Source organism: Centropristis striata, chromosome 21 (genome assembly GCF_030273125.1).
Source record: "Centropristis striata isolate RG_2023a ecotype Rhode Island chromosome 21, C.striata_1.0, whole genome shotgun sequence".
Classification (NCBI taxonomy): Eukaryota; Metazoa; Chordata; class Actinopteri; order Perciformes; family Serranidae; genus Centropristis; species Centropristis striata.
In genome coordinates, this window is record NC_081537.1 from 11,631,011 (window position 1) to 11,653,722 (window position 22,712).

At 39.0% G+C, this 22,712-nt stretch overlaps 1 protein-coding gene across 1 annotated transcript; it reads left to right on the forward strand.

The window, feature by feature from the left end:
• Nucleotides 1–2,963: 2,963 nt before the first annotated feature.
• On the forward strand, nt 2,964–21,138 carry LOC131959181 (alpha-1,6-mannosylglycoprotein 6-beta-N-acetylglucosaminyltransferase B-like). The gene is made up of 17 exons (XM_059324281.1): nt 2,964–2,989; nt 5,078–5,190; nt 8,800–8,929; nt 9,505–9,647; nt 12,447–12,511; nt 12,718–12,891; nt 12,994–13,161; nt 14,083–14,252; nt 14,433–14,564; nt 15,332–15,465; nt 17,220–17,362; nt 17,472–17,627; nt 17,701–17,847; nt 17,930–18,046; nt 18,137–18,211; nt 18,919–19,079; nt 19,240–21,138. Exons 1-17 carry the CDS (start codon nt 2,964–2,966, stop codon nt 19,436–19,438), a joined length of 2,253 nt encoding a protein of 750 aa, XP_059180264.1. The 3' UTR covers nt 19,439–21,138.
• Nucleotides 21,139–22,712: the final 1,574 nt, after the last annotated feature.

The following is a 22,712-nucleotide window of genomic DNA, read 5'->3' on the forward strand; positions in this document are numbered from 1 at the left end:
AGAAAAATTGAGATAAAGTAAAAACACCATGCAGTAGAGGGTTAAGAACAGGGTTTTACTCTACACACAACTTAATTAGGGTGATAAAGATACAATAATGTTTGTACGATTTAATAAACCTCGGAGGCCTAGAGAGATTAATGTATGCAGGCAAAATGAATGTGCAACTGTATTGTCCTAGAACAAGGCACTAAATCTGCAAGTGCTCCAGTTGCAGTGTGCAGCTGCCACTTGGCTGAAAAAAGGTTTATCCACAAAAAGTGCATGGGAGCAAATTGTGCTAATCCAGTATTTGTTTAACTCAGTAAAATGAAATAGTTTGTCAGTGCTTTTCAGATGTGAGCACTTGCTTTATTTTGAATTATGATTTAATTGAGTACCTCTTTGTGTTTGACATTAGGCAAACTTGATATGTGACAGTGACTGATTAGTTTCTTAACTAACTTAAAGGAGCTGGTTCTGCAGCCAATCAGGGTTCAATGCTGTGGCGCCTCACTTAATGAGACGTTGACTTCTAATTGTGTTCATGGTCTATTTTGTAAGAAACTGATGCAGTCCCTGTTCATTGCATCACTGGATATCAGCTGATTTAGCGACACATGTGTCTCCAGATGGGATCTTGGTAATAAGTTTAGTGGTGTGGAAACTTTTGGCATACTGTGTGACACTGTAATCTGCACTGCTTCTTATTACTGTTGCATGTTTGTTCACAATCACCCTTTTCTTCAAGACAAAATAATGTCTGTCTGCTAAAGGCAGCCTTGACAGGAATTGACAGGACTACACACACATCAAAATGCTTTCAGGTCCCCAATTTAAGGCTTTTAACTTTCAAACCCACATGTACTTAGAATTTGATTTTTTTAGTGCTTTCACAAAACTTTTATTGTTGGGCTTTATTTGAGTTTTCTTATTCATATTAAAGTGCAGGTATGATCTGACCTGTATGCAGTGGTGGAATGTAACTAAGTACATTTACTCAAGTACTGTAATTAAGTACAATTTTGAGGTACTGAACTGAGTATTTCCATTTGATCCAACTTTATACTTCTACTTAACTACATTTTGAGGCGAATATTGTACTTTTTTACTCCACTATATTTAGCTGCCAGTTTTAGTTACTTTTCAGGTTGAGATTTAACATAACAAACATGATGAATTAAAAGTAATTATATAAAAAAAATAAAAAAATAAACCTCAAAACATTTTATTTCGTAATTAAAATGAGCTCTACCTTTAGAAAATTTGAACACTGCCTAGATAAATGCATCAATACAAGTAATCTTATAACATATTTAGAATATATAAAATAATCTGAGTGAGGCTATTCTGCATTAAAAAAAGTACTGTTACATTTGTACCTTTACTTAAGTAAAGTTTTGACTACAGGACTTCTACTTGTAGTGGAGTCATTTCACAGTGTATATTAGTACTTAAGGATCTGAATACTTTTCGACCACTGCCTGTGTGGCCCTTCAATGTTGCCAATAGATTATTTTAGTGCCTTCTCATCAAATATGTTAGTTTTCTAGTTGTGCATCATTTGACTACAAATAAAAACATAAAGGCTCAGTGTAACAAAAAACGTGATATCTCCAATCCAGAACTAAAAACACAAAATGAAGCCTCCAGCAAAATAAACGCATGTCTGTTTAATTTATTTGACAGCTGCGTTTCAATACAGAAAGCTAGTATTACAACTTAACTTTACAACTTTTGATTGTTATCTATAAAGTTTCCACTGGGTATCTGCTTGGGTCTATTATTATGCTTTCTATTACCATCATTAAATTTGTACTGTCTTTGTCTGTATTGTGCCATTCAGTGCCAAAGGTTTGCACCATTTGAGCTATTTAAATGAGCTCCCTGCTTGAGTATCAATTCACAAACAAGGCTTAAGTCTAGCCAGCGGGATTGAAAGAAACTCTGTCACCCAATAGCGTGGGCTCCATTGTATCCGTGAAAGGCCTAAGCAGCACTCTGGGTATTGTTTTCCTTAAAGGGGAGTCAGGTTACCTTGACAACTGCAGGATGCCTACCCATAGGTCCTGAGACAGAGAAAAGAGACGGCCAGAGAAGGAGGGAAAGAAAGCGAAAAGAGACAAAAAAAAAAGGAGGCAAGATACTTCCCAGCCCCAACTTTATTTCCTTTTTTTTCTAGTTTGTGTGTTTTGAAAACAGTCCTTATGGTTGCCAGTGGGTTGGGACGGAGACCACAGGAGGTGAGGATGTGTGTGTTTGTGTGTGTGTGTGGTTGTCCATGTGCTGGTTTGTCTTGTACACTGAGCTTCTGACAACTCTGTGTCTGTCTCACACTGACACACAGCAGCAGTTTGGTTTAGTGTTGAGTCAGTTTAATTAACATGTTAAACACACAGGCTGAAAAGTCATTACTTAATCAGTGGTGGAATGTAACTAAGTACATTTACTCAAGTGCTTAAGTACAATGGTGAGTTATTTTATTGTATTTTTTACTCCACTACATTTAGCAGACTGCTTTAGTTATTTTTCAGATCAAGATTTAACATAACAAACATGATACATTTAAAACTATCATGCATGTTTATAAATGCAACCACATAAAAGCCTATTAAGTAGGTAAAATGAGCCCTATCCCGACTACAGTACAATTCTGTTTACATCACTGCATCAAAAATAATAACACAATAATATATTGAAATATATAAAACAATCTCAGTGGGTCCATTCTGCTTAACGAGTACTTTTACTTTTGATACTTTAGGTACATTTTTATGCTGATACCTTGGTACTTTTGCTGAAGTAAGTTTTGAATGCAGGACTTTTACTTGCTATGGAGTAATCTCACAGTGTGGTATTAGTACTTTTACTAGGGATCTGAATATTTTTTTTAAGCCTACATATTTTATAGCATGTTTAACTGAGTGGAATTTGCAATGTTCTTATTTTGACAGTGAGATCGAGCTTCCTGTAAACAGAGGGCCATGCATGTTGCACTGCGGCCACGCAGGTAAGGCTCAGCATCATTAAATCAGTGACTAATCAGTGGCCAGGAAGTAGTTAAAAAATAAAGTAGGCTAGATGAGGCACCCTGTCTCATCCATAGCCTACATTAGCTTGCTGAAAGTAAGAGTAATGAGTAATTTAATTTATTTCTAATCAAATCTTTCTTTTAAGTCAATCTCCGAATCCGCAGTATGTGACGTCACCTATAGATATCAGGCCAACTAGCACAGTTATCTATTAGAGTTATCTATTTTAACATGATTTCTCCTGTGAAGCTTTACAGCTCTGCTACTTTTCCATACTGTATATGATGAGTGCTCTGACAACTTTGATGAAATGTAGATTGATTGAATGAAATGGAAATAATTTGTCTGGATCTGAATCTGGAGCTTTATAGGCACTTGGAGAGCCTTAAAACTGTTTGTGCATGTACTTGAGCTTGGCTATGTCGTGTTTCTTTAGGTAAGGGTTGCTTGGTTTACTGGCCGGATGAAAGTGAGAGCAAAGTGACTGCTCTCTCTGTCCCAGTTAAACCGATTCTGGGAGCCCATGTGAGCAGTGAGCACATCACGCTTCAGATATTTGTTTTGACACACCAGGGTCCTCACATGCAGTCATGGAACAACTTAGTTCTCCTCATTCTCAATATATTTGGTTAAAGGCAAAGTGAAGCTGTAAAGTTTTACTGCATCAAATCCGCTCTTAAAATCAAATACATGCAGTTAATAGGAGTTTTTACTGGTTGGTTATGACACAAATTATTAAAAGGTCATGTCCAGTATGTAGTCAATGAACATATTATGAAAATACAATGATTACATTTCTGGAGATGTTTATCCTACTTTACTGTGCTTTTTATTATGATGAATAAGACTGGCCATGTGATGTACAGAGATTGTAGCTCAACTCATTTGAGAAAATATAAATTATATCATACTGGGTCAGCTCTAACACCTGAAATTGATATTGTGCTGAAAAAGAGTTATCAAGTATGCTGGCAATTAAGTTTAAAGTTAAAGTTAGCTTAAAAAATGTATGGATATAGCTAGAAGTAATGAATACATAGTGCAAAATGGCTTGGTAGCTAACTGTTAAATGTAATGGAAAAATTGGGTTGAAATAGCTCGCTGAAGGTGACAAATTAGTAATTCAAATAGCTTGAGCAATGGTGAATAAACATTTGAAATTGTTAGCTTATAAAAAGATAAATGCTTGAAATGAATTGAATTGTTAGCTTAAAGTAATGGATACATGGTTGAATATGTTATTTTTTAAAAGTAAAGTTAAAGTTGTTAGCTTATAGTAATGGATATGCTTGAAATTGTTAGGTTAAAGTGATAGATACATTCCTGAATTTTTAAAGCTTAAAGTAATGGATAAATGCTTGAAATTGTTAGTTTAAAATAATGTAAAAATGCCTGAAATTGTCTGTTAAAAGTCAAGTTAAAATTATTAGCTTAAAGTAGTTGATATATTCTTGAAATAATTAGCTTAAAATAATGGAAATGCTTGAAATTGTTAGCTTGTAGTAATGGATAAATTCTTGAATTTGTTAGTTTAAAATAATGTATTAATGCTTGAAATTGTATGTTAAAAGTAAAGTTAAAGTTGTTAGCATATAGTATTGGATAAATGCTTGAAATTGTTAGTTTAAAATAATGTATTAATTATTAAAGTTGTCTGTTACAATTGTAAGCTTAAAGTGATAGATACATTCTTGAATTTGTTAGCTTAAAGTAAAGCACAAATGCTTGAAATTGTCTGTTTAAAATAATGTAAAATTGCTTGAAATTGTCTGTTAAAAGTCAAAAGTTAAAATGATAGCTTAAAGTAGTGAATATATTCTTGAAATAATTAGCTTCAAACAATGGATAAATGCTTAAACTTTATGCTTAAGTGTGAATGCAAACATGTTTAAACCAACCTAAACACTGACAGCTCAATAAAGATAAAAAAGTGACAAAATACAGGTATAACTTGAGTCATGGGGTATTTAAGTTCCTCAGGAAAAAAAAGGTTGGAACCTACTGATGTTCTGTGTGCTGTTTCCTGCAGCATTTTAAGAGGTTTCTCTGTGTATTGTGCCCTCTAGTGGTTGCCTGGTGCTCTGTCTGGGCCTGTCTGTGTTCACCCTGCTGCTGCAGAGCCTCTGGGTGCCACTTGAGACGACAGATGAACCTGCTGGGAGGTCACCTGAGGAACAAGGTAACACACACACATACACACACACACACACACACATACACACACACACACACACACACACACACACACACACACACACACAAACAAAAACAGGAGCTTTAGCTTTTTTCATGCCAGGTAAAAACATGCCATGGTGTTCTAGCACAACGGATTATGAATAACGTAAATAAACACAACACAAACACATCACCTAATCTCAGTGAGATGTGATGTCTTCACACTATGCGTTGATATAGAAATAGAGCTGCAGCAGTGTATATTGTGCAGATTTATCTCCAGGGGTCAGACCTGGTCTGACGGTCTTCCCAGTGTTAGATGAAGCTTTGTACACAATTCGCGGTGGGTCCTCCCATGCGTCTGACAGTTGTGGGTTTGTGGCCAAAATGCCTCTGTTCAACTCAATTGTCTGGCTAAACTGTTTCCCTAAAGGAGGGTATTTAAGGGGGCAGGAGACAAGGTTGTTTGGGCAAAAGCTTTCTTCCTAGTTTACAAAGAAGAGACAAATGTTGTCAACAATCTCCTCCAGAGCATGATTTTCTGTAAAATCAGCACTTTTTTCTCTTGCATCTGGGGAATTAATTTGCATATTCTGGCGCCTAGCCTCTCCCAGACTTCTTGATCTATGAATCTTTCTTAAACACCATCAAGAGTATTCTGGAAACAGACTCAATAAGCTTCAGTGATCTATTTGTTGCTTTTGTTAGAACTCTATTTAATAATTTAACAGTGTTTGCATCATTTCAATAATTTTTGATAATGTTTTCTTTTTCAATTAAATTAGGTAATTTGATTATATATATATATATATATATATATATATATATATATATATATATATATATATATATATATATATATATATATATATATAAAATCAAATTACACACACACACACACACACACACACACACACATATATATATATATATATATATATATATATATATATATATAACTTGATTCACTTCTGAATTATATGGAACTGGCTGGAACAAATAGAAACCCAATTATGAATTAAATCCTTAATTTTTTATTTAATTTTATTCAGTCAGTTAAATTACTAATGTTATGAGGGTTAATAACCAGATACAGAGGTTTAACTGTGATTCTGATATGATAAATGAGTTTCTTAATGTAATCACTGAACAGTTTTTTTCCCCCATCTAAACATCCCGATCCTTTTCTTCTCAAATTCGGACAAAATAGTTTTTAAGAAACAATATAAACCCTTGGGTTCATCTCAGCCACAGACCCAAAATCACTCGGTGCTTTGAGGGACCCACCACGAGTTGTGTACAAAGAGCCACCCAGATATGTGTTGGAAAAAATACCACATGGGGGAAGCTGTTGGTCAGTGTGCACAGTTAATGCAGCCCAAAGTGACCAAATACTCAATTTCAGTCATTCTCAGTGAAACATCATCCGTCTGACCAAGTAATTCGATGCTCTAGTCAAGTTTAAAATCATTTTTTCCCCAACCAATGCTGGCAGTGACATGAGAAGATTTAAGTTGTGGAGGTTGGCTTGCTTTACAAACAAAAGAGGGATATCCAAAAATAAGATTTCACCCACATTTCAAGTTTTAAGCTTTTTTTTTGTCATGTGCACAACAATTACAGAGAAGCAGCCGCTGGCAATAAAAATCTTAGATCTAAGGCTCCCTCCCACAAAACTCATTTAAATACATATGTATACAAAGAAAAACATGCAAGTGATATTGGGACTATAAAAAATATCCGTGTTATATTACTTCATGATAGTTCTAATTATTCTTAAGAAAAGACTTGAACATGAGGACATGCAATGACATCAAACTTAATTGTCCCATTTAATTAAAATAAATAAATTCCCTCTGACATGGAGGAAGCTCATATCAGTTGATTAATATTATTTATTATCAAAACATATTATTGTATTATGAAAACTATGTATATATACTATATATAGGACATTTGTTCCTGTTTCCACTGGTGTAAGTAAGGGTTACACACACACACACATACCCACACACACATAATTTAATAAGCTATGCATACACACCTTTATATATTTTAAATGATTTGGTTATATCTGTAGTTATCTCACAGAACTGGCATCAAGTTGTAACAAGATCCCACCTCTTCCCTCCCATTCATCTTTCATTGCGTCCGTTTCCCAAAGGGTTAATAGTGATCAGCTGAGCAAACAGAGATGAAGTGACATCACCAGTCTGGTGGATTTTACTGTGTATCACAGGTTAAAGCTCTATCCCCAAGGAGATACTTACTCTGACCTCAGCACAACCCTAACATCACCTGCAAGCCCCCAATATAACACTCAATATTCCTCATTCACTGCCAGCACAACTTTTTTAACAGTCCTCCTTGCCTCATACGGATGCTTCAGTCAAGATAGCCATCGCCTGCCATCTCAAATTGTTTATTTAAACCCCTCCAGCAGGCTTTTAAAAATGCACAGTCACTGTTATTACAGTGATGGTATGTCTGGTAACTACAGTAGAATGTCTGGCAACTAGCTATGTGGCTAACAAACACAAGAAGTACTGTAACAGATAGACAGTGTTATCCACATTTTAGGGCCTGATAGCAAAATGTTTGTTTCTAACAGTGGGTTCTGTGAGTAAGAATACATTTTATCATTTGTTAGGGCAGTGGTTCATAAGAAAACAATGCAGAAGTGCATTGAACATGCATTTTTTTCTAATGGCCAGCAGGGAGAGATTCCACTGGTTGCGAAAAGAAGTAAAAAGTCTGAGAAAATGACCCTACTTCTTACTTGATTTATTACTATAGCTTTATGTGTTCAGTTCATGAAATTTAACTAGAGCATTTTGGTTGCTTAAAAAAAGTCTTGTTCAGTTTTCAATTGCACAAAAAGACACTCCAAGGAGTCAGCTGGATGTTAATGTATGCACCCTGTACCCTCTTTTTTTTTTTTTTTAAATATGATCACTTCTGGCTCAAATAAACCTAGATGGGGACAGACAAAAGCCAAGATGGCGATGGCCAACAAAGCCGAATTTGAGGCTTCCAAATGATAGTCTGCAGACTAATCATTCCCTGCGATGAGAGGCTGCAAAGAGATGTTGCATTGCTTTAAGGGCTCACCAGCCAAAAAGGTTGGAAAACGCTGGGTTAATTAATTCGCAGTCATCATCCCGAAGATGTCAGGTGTTTGTGAACAGCGTACAGATCAGCAATTTGATCTCAAACATGAAGGTGTCTGAGGAAAAATACAGTATGGAAATATGAGTGTGATGGTGGGTGGTAGGGGGGCTCTGAAAACACAAGGCTCCAGTTACACTCAGATATATTTAGTTGTCAGAAATGATGACTTCTTTATGTTATAAAAGACTGCTTCAGGAAAATGAAACTCTGTAAAAATGACCTGATGCCATTACCCCCTACATGGAACATGGAAAATACACATAGTCTTAACTGCTGCTGTGTTTGCAGATCAGGTTAAGAAAATAACATTACAAAACCCTGCTGTTTCATGATACACAGAACAAGATTTGCCATGACATAATACACAGTATTACTACTTAAACATTATTATAGGGGGCAGTATATCATATCGTACATACGTTGTTTATACTTTACCTCACAGGTCAGCGTGGTCTTGGCTTTCGCAGGCTGGCTCTTCGCTTGGAGGCTCTGAGTACTCAGGTGCAGCGGCTGAGCAGAGAGAGAGACGTCACCCAGCTGAGCAGAGATGATCTCAGTCTGTTACTGCAGAGGTATTCTACAATATCTTACCACACAAACAGAATTCATGGAACACCAGGAGGTCGGTATTATGAGATTAGAGGAACATGGTCTCACAGGAATAGCCACGGAATCAGTCAAATTTCTGTGAAACTGACACGGATTTCGCTACAATGCAAGTTAATGACAGTCAAATCCATACTCCATGGATATTTTTCCCTATTGGTTTGTTCCAAGTCACATGACTTTCAAGGTCCCGGTGGTCAGAACAAAAAACATGGCGGACAGTTCTGTCATTTTTAGTGAAAAAATCAATATTTTGACTTAGTTTCTGCATAAAAATGGATTTTGATCACATTTCTAGTGAGAAATATATATAAATATCTAAATATTCACTCAGTGAATGTACATAATCACTTTGTATGTTGGAATAGCCACGGGATATGACTGTCATTAACTTGCATTGTCAGTTTCACGGAAATTTGACTGATTCCGTGGCTATTCCACGGATTTTGAGTTAAGCAAATCCGTGGCTATTTCATGGATTCCTGTGAGACCATGTTGGAGTAGAGATGTAGCTCATTATATCTGTTTTTTTGTTTTCCAGCTTTAGACAAGATCAGCAAGGCTTAGCCCGTCTGATGGAGTTGGAGCTGAAGAGAGTGTCTCAGAGGCTCGACCAGCTCAGCCTGCATCAACACCACGAGTCAAACACACCATCATCACACGATAACCTCAAACTGCACACAGGTAAACCTTTGATCTTCAGCTGTAATTTGTCTTAAATGATTTGTGGTACTTTTGACTGATTTTACCTCCTCAACCCCTTATTATTCTGCCCCCTTTCATTGACAATTGTGGGTTGTGGGCAGTGGATTTTTAGGGGGGGATAGCAGGTCAACAATAAATGTCACATAGAATTGGTGTACATCATCTGAAAGCTGGGGATCTGAAGCACTGTGCAACTGTGTTACAAGTTGTTGTGGTCATAAATCTCTAATAAAATGACTTAATTAATCAATTAATCAATAAAGTAAACATATTAAGTTGTATACGATAATACATTTTTGGCTTTCTGAAGTCAATTTCCATGCTCAACTATGTCTCATAAGTTGTTGCAGCAATTTTTGGGTTGGTACAATTTGTTACACACATTTGGTGCTGAATTAGGCTTTTTATTTTATTTTATTCGAGATGGATAAAAATAGCCAAAAACCCTTCCAGAATATTACATCAATACACCAAGACCTGTGGAACAACATAGAAAATTTTTGTTAAAAAAGAAAAGTTTTGGTATCAGTGGATTTCTCAGATCTTTTTGTCATGTGATATCAGTATCTTCTCTGTAGCCCTAAAATTGAGCCCACTACATCCTCTGAAAAAAATAAAAAGATGTACTACCAGCGGATCAGGTGAATGCTAATGGGTTAAGAAACTTTTATTTTGATGGTACCTCATGTTTCCATGAGCACTGCTGCCTCATTTCATAAGTACCTTGATCTGGCTAGCACATGCATTTATTTTGGAATTGATCGAAAGAAAGACACAACTGATTTTGAATTAATGTTTTCTCTTATACACACAACTGTTTTCAGTATGCATAGCAATGAGGCAGTTCAGTTTGCAGCTATGTAGGATTAATAACTGTAATATTATGATAGTGAGAATGTTAAAATGGATATATTGATGAAAACTGAGGGCTCCAGGTTCATACCTGTCTAGAAAGAAAAAGGGTTAATTCAGGGTCGCTTTTAAATCCCACAAGTCTCTCCACAATACTGAATGACCGACCAAGATTCACTAGTGGTTTCCCCCATACTATCCATCACTGTCCATTTCAGCTTTTATTTTGGTAAATTCTTATGTCAATTCTTTTCTTTTTCTCTGTTAGCCATAACCACAACATACAACATTGAAAATGAAATAAAAATTAACAAATAAATAAAACACACCTCAGGACATACAATAACTATAGAAATAGCCAGTTTTCACGCTGATGGTCTCGTTTTCTTGATGTAGGTCATAAAGAGACATTCTTATTCAACTAAGACTATTTAATAAACAGCTAAAAACTCCTTGTGTTTCTATAATTTAATTTGTAATTTTAAAGATTTTATGTGATGTTTTTATATCTAAAAAAAATCCAGACTCATGACTCGCCATTATTAACATGATGCTCTATGATGTGAATGAAGCCAAATGATAAAGACAGGCAAAGAATCAGCTGTGTGTGCGGCAGGTCTATCAGGCTGTTGCATTAAAAATCCTGCTTCGTTTAGCTTTAATTTTACGATGCACTTTGCTATAAGCAGTTCATTGTCCAAACTAAAGCAGAGATTTTGGGGTTTGTTCCAGTTATAATATGCTTTAATGTTCTGGCTACACCAAATAAATACACTTCCCCCTCCCTGCATGTTGCCAGCTTCAATAATTGTATGCTTTTCTGTGGTTTACTGCAGTGGTAGTGTGATACTCTGAGCCAAATGCACGGTTCATAGCCTCAATAGAGGTTAACCACACAGTGAAATTAACAAGCTGTGATAATGGAGGGTGTGAATGGGGGGGGTTAAAGGGCAGTGGGTGCAGGTGGTTATGGGGGATGAAGTCCTTGAATAGAAGTTTAACAAGTCCCACAGAGCCAGTGCTGATCAACTGGCCGTGGGGAGGAAAAAAAGTTTATATCTACACTACGACCCTCCTGAGAGGTGTCAGGTGAGAGTCGGGTTACGCACCCTGGTTGGCACGCGAGGGGCTTGTGTGCGTGTGTGTGGGCAGCAGGGATGAGTGGCTACATGCTTACGCCCCTTCCCGAAAAAGGGAATCCATAAAGCTCGGCCCGCACAGACACCAAACTGTGCACACTTGTCGACATGCACACACATGCCACCCGCATGCACACAAACACACACTTCCCCATCACCAGCCTGTTCGCCCTTTACCCTCCTCCTCTCACATTACCTCACACCCATAAAATACGACCGAATTACCCAGGAGTCCTTTCACCAGCTTGTCTACTCATACTCTTGTTTTTGCAGAGGGAGCACTTTTTTTTTCTGCGCTCCTATAGCATATCACTGTTTTTAGGCTTTCACACCTCCGCCTGTGGGTTTTCTTATCTTTTTTTCTCCCTTTTCCTTTTACTACGTTGTTTTACACAGTTAAGGACTGTGTATTTTGGCAAGGACTAGCACTGTAAAAGGGTACGTTTGGTAGGAGGCAGGTGGGTCAGGTGTGTGAGTGTGTGTGTTCATTCCAGTTGATTGACATTGGCTAGAGATGGTGGGGGGCTTACGGGAAAGGGCCTCTGAGAACACACTGCTTCTACTCTAATGCTTCTTACACGCATGGCAGCACTATACATCCCGCTGATGGCTGCTATTCAGTCGAGAGGTTGTATATCAAAGTTATTATCCGCTGTTGTTCATTACCCACATTGAGTTAACTCCACAATGTGCTTTCTGTTACTAAAGCCAGGGTACGCGGAATAATGATGCATTCAAAATGGCCACATAAAGAAAAACTGTGTGACGGTTAATATCTTACCCATAGGGCCCAATGAGAAGTGTGAGGTGCCAATGGATCATGCGTATCCGGTGTGTGCGGAGAAAGTGGAGGTGAGAAAGTGGAAATATAACTTAATGGCTCTGTGTGCCCTTACGGGCTTACGGTTTAAAGTGTAATATTTAGTTCCCAGTATATGAGCTGGATATGGATATACAATTTTAAAACAGTGGCTATTACCACATGACATATTAATACTGTACATCACCAAATATGTCCCTTGTTATTATGGCTGATTTAACATCTGTCTCTTTGGCAGTTCCTGCGGGCCCACTGGCAGTCAGACCCCTGTTATTCCTTTTATGGGGTGGATGGTACCACCTGCTCCATATTGACGTACCTTAGCCAAATAGAGGACTTTTGTCCCCCTCGTCTTGGAAGAAACCACTCTGCGCTGCCATGGCACCAGAAGCATCACTCCTATACACAGAAGGTACAAACACAGCAGGCTCATGCCACTGAGTATCACTGGACTATGAGTGTAGAATGATGTATCTAACTGTTTGAAGTGGATCTACACTATGATTGTACACAGGCTGAGATACGTACAACTCTGAGACCACTGCATGAGGTAATCAGCAACAACAGTGGTCCTGCCGTAAACTTCATCCGCTCCAGAGTGGAAAGGATGTCTGCGCAGTGGATTCAGGCAGCTCTGAGGATGAGACAGAGCAGCAACAAGACCGCCTCCACCCAGATGAGGGTATTATGTTATTTTTCACATTTTCAAGTTAAATGTCTGGAATTACTCCAACACTACTACTTAGTTAGTTAGTTAGTTAGTTAGTAGGAACTAGAAGTGACTATATTTACACCAGAGGGTGGAGCTACATTATCAGCTAGCACTAGCTAGTTTAGTTACTAAGGTGCAAAAATCAGCTGATTCCATAAAGTGTCTTTTAGTACAAGCAAACATTTTTAGGTGACCAACATGTTGCAGTTAACTAAAAAATAAAAAGGGTCAAAGTTCTAAGACAAAAACACAGAAATGTGCTGTGGTAGAGAAAAGTAGCCCCACACTAAAGCATACACTGCTAAATCGTCTATTTTACTCTAAATGGCTACATAATATACTAAATGAACATCATGCTGTGTTGAAGACGAATCTAAACTACTGATTGAGACAATTAACTCATTCGGAAAATGTTCACTGAGGTAGAAAATAAAGTGAGAAGAAGGGTCTTTTTCTCATAGATTTCTATACCATATGAGTTCTTTTTGCAACCAGTGAAGTGGCATTTGATAAAATTTGATAAATACCGATAAGCTGACTCCTTATTTAATAAAATTGAACAGTGAACAAGACTTCTTAAAGCAACCAAAATGTTTTAACTGAACACATAAGAGGGGCAAAGACAAAAATCTAGAAATATGAATTTATATCATGCTGTATTGAAGAAGACTTGAAACCAGCAATTGAGAACATACACTTATTAGGAAAATGTTAACTGAGGTAAAGCGAGTAAGAAGTAGGGTCATTTTCTCATAGACTTTTGATGTCTTTTGGCAAACAGTGGAGTCGCCCTCTGGCAATTACATCGAATTTGGTAGAATTTAAAAAATATATAATTTAAGAAAAGATCTACTACATCCATTAAATATAGATTTTGCACTACATCATCAGGTGCTGCTTTATCCCGGGGCCCTGGCTGGTAGTGTTGGCCAGCGTTTTGAGGCCCTGGTGGAGAGAGGGGGTCCTCTGGGGGAGCTGGTCCAGTGGGCTGACCTCAGTGCCTGCCTGACAATCCTGGGTCACAACCTAACCTTCAGCACCTCACAGCGACAACTCCACAGGTTGACCACTACTTTCATCTGAAGCTGAATTTTATGTGTAATGTTTGCATTGATGAACACAAGTATTTCAGTAGTTAACTGGATCAACTGTTTGTACTAATAGATATTTGATCTATGATAAATTTACACTGAATGATGCTGAGCAGCTGATGGTGTGTGTGTTTATTGTGATTGGTCCAGCCTGGTAGGTGCTGCGCCAGGCCGAGGCAGTTGTCCAATCCAGAGACCCCTGACCTTTGACCTCATCTACACTGACTATCATGGTCTTGCTCACCTTCAAGGCGCCATGGGACTGGCTTTCCTGCATTACCAGTATGACGATCATTTTCTAAATACTTGTTGATGTTTGTTTGTGTATTCTCTGAATAATATGACATTTTTGTTTTACATTTTGGACACAGTGCTAGTGTGTTTTATGGTCTTTGGGATGAAAACCTTTAATGTTATGGTAGATAGTAAGATTAAGAAACCCTATCCCTATCCTTTAAGCCTTTAAATATGAGATAGTATGATTATTTTTTGTTTTATTTTAAATAAAAAACAACAAAAAAACAAACAGGAATTATCAGGAATTGTTTTGCTACAGGCATGAACTTGATCAAATAATAAAAACATATGAATATTACTGTAGGTAAATCAGTAAAAATGACTATAATAATTCATAAAGAGAGTTGTAGCTTTGTAGTCCCTCTTTGAATTAAGCCAGTGGCTGCCATACATTTATGAGGCTGCTCTTACTTCCTTTTATTTTGGCACCGAGTCTTTCCAAGGGAAGTACTCTCAAGATTTCCTTACACCATTGCGACCAATGGGGGTTTTTCTTGGAAATAATTAAGTCCCATAAAATACTGTCCAGGATCTTTGCAGTCATTACATTTCTGTACTCAACTCTTTTGCCAGTCCCAGCTTGAAAACAATGTAGCTGACAGTTTACACAGTACACAGATGGAATCCACCACTATACTGTCTATATTTTGTTCATTATAACTTAGTTTATTGAAGTTGATGTAACAGGGAATGAGGAGATAAAATCCTTTTCTTGTGCGTGATTAACTATTTTCCCCCCAAAATCTTTCTAGGTGTCGCTTCAGAATCCTGGACTCTTTTGGGACTGAACCAGCCTTTAACTTGGGGAGTTATGTGCGCACTCATGGATATAGAACTCTGTGGGGCAGCTGGGGTCTGCAGCCTCTGCAGTACATGACCATGTTCCGTAAGTCTGGGTGTATTCTGTGTTTGTAATCATGCAAACGTGACGTGTGAGACCACAGCTGTGACACTGTATGATCAGTATATTAGAGTCAGAAATGCACAACCTACTACACAACACGCATTTACGGACATATTTGCATCTTGCCGGCCGCAGCACTGATTCTTCACATACACCCCTCTAAGCGTCCTCACAGTGAGAGGATTAATAGCCGAGGTTAAATAAACTTGGTGCCCAGACACAGCTTTCATTCCAACACCTCTCCCTGTCATCTTTCCCACCCTGCCGGGAGATGGACGCAAGCTGGACGCACTGGGCCGAGAGCCTGGAACACTGTTTATTTGTCCTGCTGAGGGGGAGACAGGGATGGATGTTAGCGGATGGCGGGGAAGGCGCAGAAAGAGAGAAACAGAGACACAGGAAGTGGAAAGGAAAGAAAGAAGCTTGAGAAAAGAGCGGGCGGGTGTTTATGCTTCTGTTTTGAAGTGGGGGAGAGGAGGATAGTCGATGGACGGGTACCAAACACTGAAACCAAGAAAGAAAAGGAATTTCATGCCGTCACAGCTTCCCGTCAAACCCCCACATGTTGCATGTTGTTAATCATATCAGTGTGCTGTTGCATATCTCTGCTAATCTGATATGTGAGCCGAGACAGGTGTAAGAGACAAGTGAGGACAAATTGAGCTGAAAAAGAGCCAGGAGGAAATAATGAGCTGCTTTACGGGTGAATGAGGGGGGATTTGGCAAAAGTATTTTAAACAACTACCTTGATCCAGGAGAGAATGACACACACACACACACACACACACACACGCACACACACACACACACACACACACACACACGTTGTAGAGCTCAATGTGATGCTTACACACACCTTTGCGGCACATTCCTTGTAAAGTAAATACTCATCTTTCACACCTTCTTTAGTGTGTCGGAGGGCAGCAGGGTGGCAGCTGCCTATCCAAACAGCCAAACTCTAGAGTTCTCAATTCCTCTAACAGCTGATTTATACAACGCAGCATGTCTTTCCTCCTTCACAGAAGTTTAATCTTAAATGTTTTTCACATGAAATATTTAGTCTGTAATGCCTGTCCAAAAGTACTTTTGTTCATGGGCGCCATCGTTTATCAAGTTTTAGTAAAATAAGTGCATACACCTTCAAGACTTCACAAAATCATTGATTCTCAGTAGACCTGTTTCTCTTTTTTACCCTGGGTTATATTACATCAATGGTTACTCCCTTACCCTAGATTCCCCAGATTGGGAATTTAACATATCTTGGGGCTCGTCCGGGATTACTGAGCACAGGACCACTCATGTACGGCCATACAAACCAGGAAGAGGCTCAAAATGACAACAAAGGAACACAGAACAACTAGAAACCGCCAAATAGAAAGACCAAGACCAAAACAATTACAAAGAGACACGAAACAGCAAGAGGGTAAACAACTAGAAGGTCTGCGTGTCTTGCGCCTATGTGGGTGAGCTGGTGGGGCCTTTTGGGGCCCACTGTCTAACAATCTGCCCATGTTCCCAAGTAAAGTAATTATTATTTATACTACTCAAAAAGTTGAGTGTAAACATGGTCTCAAAACTCTGAATGAAGTTGAAGTTCTAGCCCTGGGTTTTCTAGTACATTGGTCATTTTGTGATGATTTCAATATTGGTTTCAGGTTGAGACCATAGACGTTGAGTACAACGTCTGTGGTGCAATTTAGTTGTCTTTTTACATGTAAACTGTCTGCCATGTCTAGCTCATACTCCTGACAACTCCTTCCTGGGCTTTGTGAGTGAGGAGGCAGTGAGGGAGGAAATGAGGGAGGAAGAGCTGGAGCCGGACACCTACAGGAAAGACAGGATAGCAGTTGTCTACGGTAAACAGGACTACATGTGGCAGGTATGTAATGACTGAGAGGAAAATATGTGTGTTTGCAAGAGAGTTTTTGTACATGATGGTCTTAAGACACTGTGTCCTGTATGTCTCTGCATGTATGTGTATAAACCAGGGTAAATCTGAGTATGTGAAGGTGATCAGTGAAGAGCTGGAGACCCACGCTACAGTCTTCCAGCCTCCAGGACTTGCCTCTAATCTGCCCACCTTCATCACGAACCACGGCCTGCTGACTCAGGAACACTTCCTCCGACTTCTCCGCAGAGCGAAGGTCAGATAGGAGCTTATTATAGAATAAAGCTATGAAGTAAGTGCATCTGAAACTGCATCTACTTCCCCCTCAGGTGTTTGTTGGCCTTGGCTTCCCCTATGAGGGCCCAGCTCCCATCGAGGCAATTGCCCTGGGTTGTATCTTCCTCCAGCCGTGGTTCGACCCACCACACTCATCAGACAACAGCGATTTCTACAAAGGCAAGCCCACCACAAGACAGGTAAATAATGTCACTTTGAATGTAATACAAATATTGTACATCACTTTTAGATCTAAGGACAGTTAATAACTTTGGATGACAGATCTCCTCCCAGCACCCTTACGCTGAAAAATTCATTGGCAAACCTCACGTGTGGACTGTAGATGTGACCAACAAGACTGATGTACGTGAAGCTGTCAGAGCCATTCTACGCACGGAGGTGACCCAAGAGCAAGCAGTAATACAGAATATTGACACACAACCCTATAAAGCGAAAGTAGCGCTGAATAAAATTACTTGTGTTTTGCAGGTGAAGCCTTTCACTCCCCGAGAGTTCACTTGTGGGGGAATGCTCGAGAGGGTTCGTAGTTATATCGCTCACCAGGTACAGAGACATATGATAGTCTAAGATCCTGTTTACTTGTGGTTTTAGAATACATCTTGGGCGATCGGATCACAAGTAGTCAGCGCTAAATACATGTAAACGGTAAGTGTTTAAGTGTATGAGTGTAAACAGTGTCGAAAGACACATTTGATCGGGTTAATCAAACCACTTGCCGAGGTGGTCTAGGACAAATTTTTCCACATATATTTTGTAGGGTAACAGGAAAATACGCCATCAGTGCAGTATGTGTGGTGGTAATTTTGATGATAGAGTGCAAAAAAGTCGTAAAAATGGAGAGGAGCATTGATATATGTAATTGGGGTGCAAGTGAAACCAGAGGTCTAATCTCGATTTGGGCAAAAGATTCAGTCCAAAGAAAACTCATATGATTACCGGACCGTTTACGAGGGTAGTGCTTGCAATATAGCAACTATATAGCAGGGCAATTTCACCTTCTAGCAGAAATGAAGTAGGAAGTAACAAACACAAGTGGTCAGCTGGACACCCTTGGAGACGCATGATACATACAGGTGCAAACGGCAATGCAATGCGTCTCATCTGTCCACTTGCGATCCAATCGCCCTAGAAGCATTCTAAAACCAAAGTCTAAACAGGGTCTAAAAGATGTTCTTGAAAGCTTTTCCACCTCGCTGTATTATTTAGATAAGAGAAACTGCGTTGTCAACTTTTCTCTTAAATCCCTCCAGAATTTTTGCAGTAAATCTGTCCCTACTTGGCCACCAGAAAGTGCTCTGAGGATGCATCTGGGTCCTTTGGGTCAGTCGTGTGTAAGTGTGTGTCAACGGTCCTCCCTCGTGTGTGAGCCTGCATTGTTTCACCACCTCAACAGTCCTGCTGCATTCTCCAGGTGAGAAACTGTACAGTTATGAGGAGAAACGCAGCTTGATATAAAGTTTGGAGCTGTGAATCTATCTATGAAAGGACCTTTATATTGTCTGTTAGCTTTCTGTAAGACATAAGCAGTATGCAGCTGAAAATAAATCCACTTTCATTTCCACTTTCTGCAGACTCAGGATAGGCTGCTCCAGTGTGAAACAGGAAGTCAACCACCTGTTTCCTTCCTACAACCCATGGGGTCGACACTGTGGCGTTCAGCAGGAGCCGCTGCTGTTCAGTTGCGCCGGCTCCGACCCCTCGCACCGCAGACTGTGTCCCTGCAGAGCTCACCTACCTGGACAGGTGGCGCTGTGCCCCAACTGCATCTAAACACTGTGAGAGAACTCAGGAAATAGCAGAAGAGAAGAGGCAATGAAGGCAGCACCAAAGAGCCATCTACTTGTAGGTGCAGATTTGATCTGGACCAAAAAGAGCCAGCTGTCCTGCCAATGCTCATGAAAACTTGTGGAGTTCATGTCAAGGTTGAAAGATAGTAGATCTGCACTTGATTGCTATTTAGGTTTTTTGTTTTAAAAAATTGTTGCGCAATGCCATGGACAAGTTTGTCAGTTTTTCTCATGATAGCCACTACTCAGGAACCAAAAATTAACCATTTTCATCTTAAACGTGCTGAAAGATGATGAATTCAAGGCCTGGTGTCTCCTGGTGCCGATTTATTTTTGTAGCTTTTCCTTGATCCCTTAAGCAAACAGTCTTTAAGTAAAGGCAAGATGCACTTTAGGGAAAACGTATTTAAGTGTATTTAAATGAATATAAGTGAGAAGCCGCACTTTTGACTCCAAAGCTATTTAATTCTCTTCTCCCACAGATCATACACAGCACAGTGCTCTCCAATATTATGCTGAATAAGTATCTAATCATTCATATGTTACAGTAATGTATCACACTGGTCAGTGTTGCATGGGATTAGCGCTCATGTAACCCTTCAGTGCTTCGCTGGCTGCAAATATTAGCCCAGGCCTCGGAGGAGAGCGGGTGACAGCCTAAGTGATGAGGCTCATTATCTGAGTGAATCATGGATAACCTCTGGATGCCTTTGGGAGGTCATAGCCATATGACCGTGATTATACTGTCATTTAAACCATTGGTTCCCAACCATCTTTGACTGAGGAAACCCCCTCAGCTCTGTTTAAAATCATGCCCCCCGCCAGTATACGCAGAACCTCATTGTTTGTCTTTCAAACGCATATTTTGCGTCATTTAGATTGGGGAAAAGTCACTAAAGGCAGGAATAATTATGTTTTCTTGAGTTATTTTACTAGAAATTATGATTTTGATCATAACAGATGACTCATTTTAGCCCTGAGTTCTTGCATTCAGGCCAATATTATTACTTGACTGCCTCATGACCTACAGATTCTTAAAGCCCCCTCAAGGGTATTTTGCACCCCAGGTCGATATGAATAAACATGGAAACTTGTCAGTGATTTGGCTACATGACACAAACAAACAGAGATTTTAAGCCTGAGCATTTCTATTTCAGAAGCTTTAAATGGTCACACAGATTTATCTCATCATCCCTGCCTGCAAAACAGCTTGTGAAAGAAACAAATGACAACAACTAAAGACCAAACTACAGTGTTGTAAGTGATGGGGTGCTGTAGTAACATGATGCAGCTGTTCGCAAAGATGGCTCCAACAATGGCAACAAGCTGCTATTTTGAACCAGGTCGAGGTTTTTCTTGGAAAGGATGCTCTCATGAATGTTAATTGGCAGAACAAGAGACCTTTTTCCGCCCCGATACACTTCACGTGGCCAGAACATATTGTCACTCAGGGATCAGAGCGATCAGGGCTGCGACGACAGGAATGCTCGACAATGTGATTGACCAGTAACTGCCTGTGAAATGGTCCATGAAAACAACATTTGTGATGACTTTGGGGGACTCCACTGAATTCATTTGGACCTGTCAAATGTGACTTTTGCTTAATTAGCTGAACGGTCCAAAAATGATGGAAATGTACGTGTTTTTATGTCAAAAGGCTGTTTGGATTAAAGGAAAATAAAAGTTGCCTTTGACTCAGAGGGATGTCTCTGGAGCTAATTTTTGGAAAGTGATGTGTCATTTCTGGATGAGTCATGTTAATTCATATCAGTTACATGGGTTATGGCATATAAAAGCTGTCACTCACCTCCCAGGGGGTTGATAGCTGAGGGTTCAAACTTAGGGTTCAAAAACAGCACCGTGTAGATATGGAGCAAATGCGTAGATGTGGACAGACAAAGGTTTGAGTGTTCCACATGGCTGCTTACAACTTAATGAATGGGACTGTACAGGAGTGCAAAACTGAGAAAGACCAAATGTTTGTCAGAAACCAGATAGATTAGACAGATAAAATAGATCCTATTTCATTGCTCAGTGTTTAAACAATATTTTAATTTCCCAAACCACTAAAATAGGGTTAGTTTTAGGTTTAGGGTTGGTTTTTGTGACTTATCAGGGTTTAAAAAAATGAAATGCAATAAAAAACATTCTTACTCTCAACCCAAAAATGTACTGCTATGTTTCTGCATAATCTGATGTCAAGTCGTTTTTTTGAGCTGAATAATAACTCTAGCATAACTGCTCTTTAATTTTAAATCCATATATGGCAAGCTAGTTGGCTAGCTTGCTAATTCCATCATGCTTTCATGTTACGCTAGTTATCACATATAATTATGCATGGTATCCAATCACAAGGTAGTGCTGATGTAATAAGTACTAGCCAATCATAGCACAGTAGCACTAGCCAAACATAGCATGTTAGGGCGGGACAAGGTGAAACATGAAAATTGGTCAAAATGCTAACATGCTGACATTTAGCTGGTGCAATGTTTACCATGTTTACCACCTTAATTTAGCATGTTAGCATGCTTACATATGCTAACTAGCGGTAAACATAAATTACAGCTGAAGTCATGAGAATTATAAAACCAGAGTATATGTTAACCTGTTGATGATGTTTACACTATAGAGGAAACTTTAGAAGACTACCAGAGTGATTACAATTAATACCAAAGGGGAAATGAACCTCTGAAAAAGTTTATTCTAAATCCATCCAGTAGTTCTTGAAGTACTTCAGTCTAGACCAAAGTGATGGACCAACTGGCAGACTGATAGTACCATCCATAGAGCCATGCCACTAGCATGGTTAAAAACATGCCACCTGCACAATGAAATAACGATTAGACGGTTAGAAAATAAGGGATGATTGATGGAGAAGGGAAAAAAAATCAAAACCCTTGAGAAACCAAGAGAGGAAACATGAACCTGTGTCAGGGTGAGCCAGACATCATGGAACGTTCATGCTCCAGTAGAGGTTCAATAATGTTTGTCTGAGTGCTTTTTAATTTTACATGCGAGACAGGAACTCTTTCGGCCACACAGGGACTCTTACTCCTATACCTTTTAACTTTGGAATGTGGTGGCGAATCAAACTTCAGTGCCAAGAAAAATGGGAGATCTTATAGAAGAAAGTAATACAGGAGAGTTGCATTTAAATTCAAACTTTTAACCCATGTCATGTCTGTCGTTTAAAGATAAAGATTTAATCTAAGGAACCTCGTGCTATAGAGAAGTAGGATGAAGGATTCATATTTTTC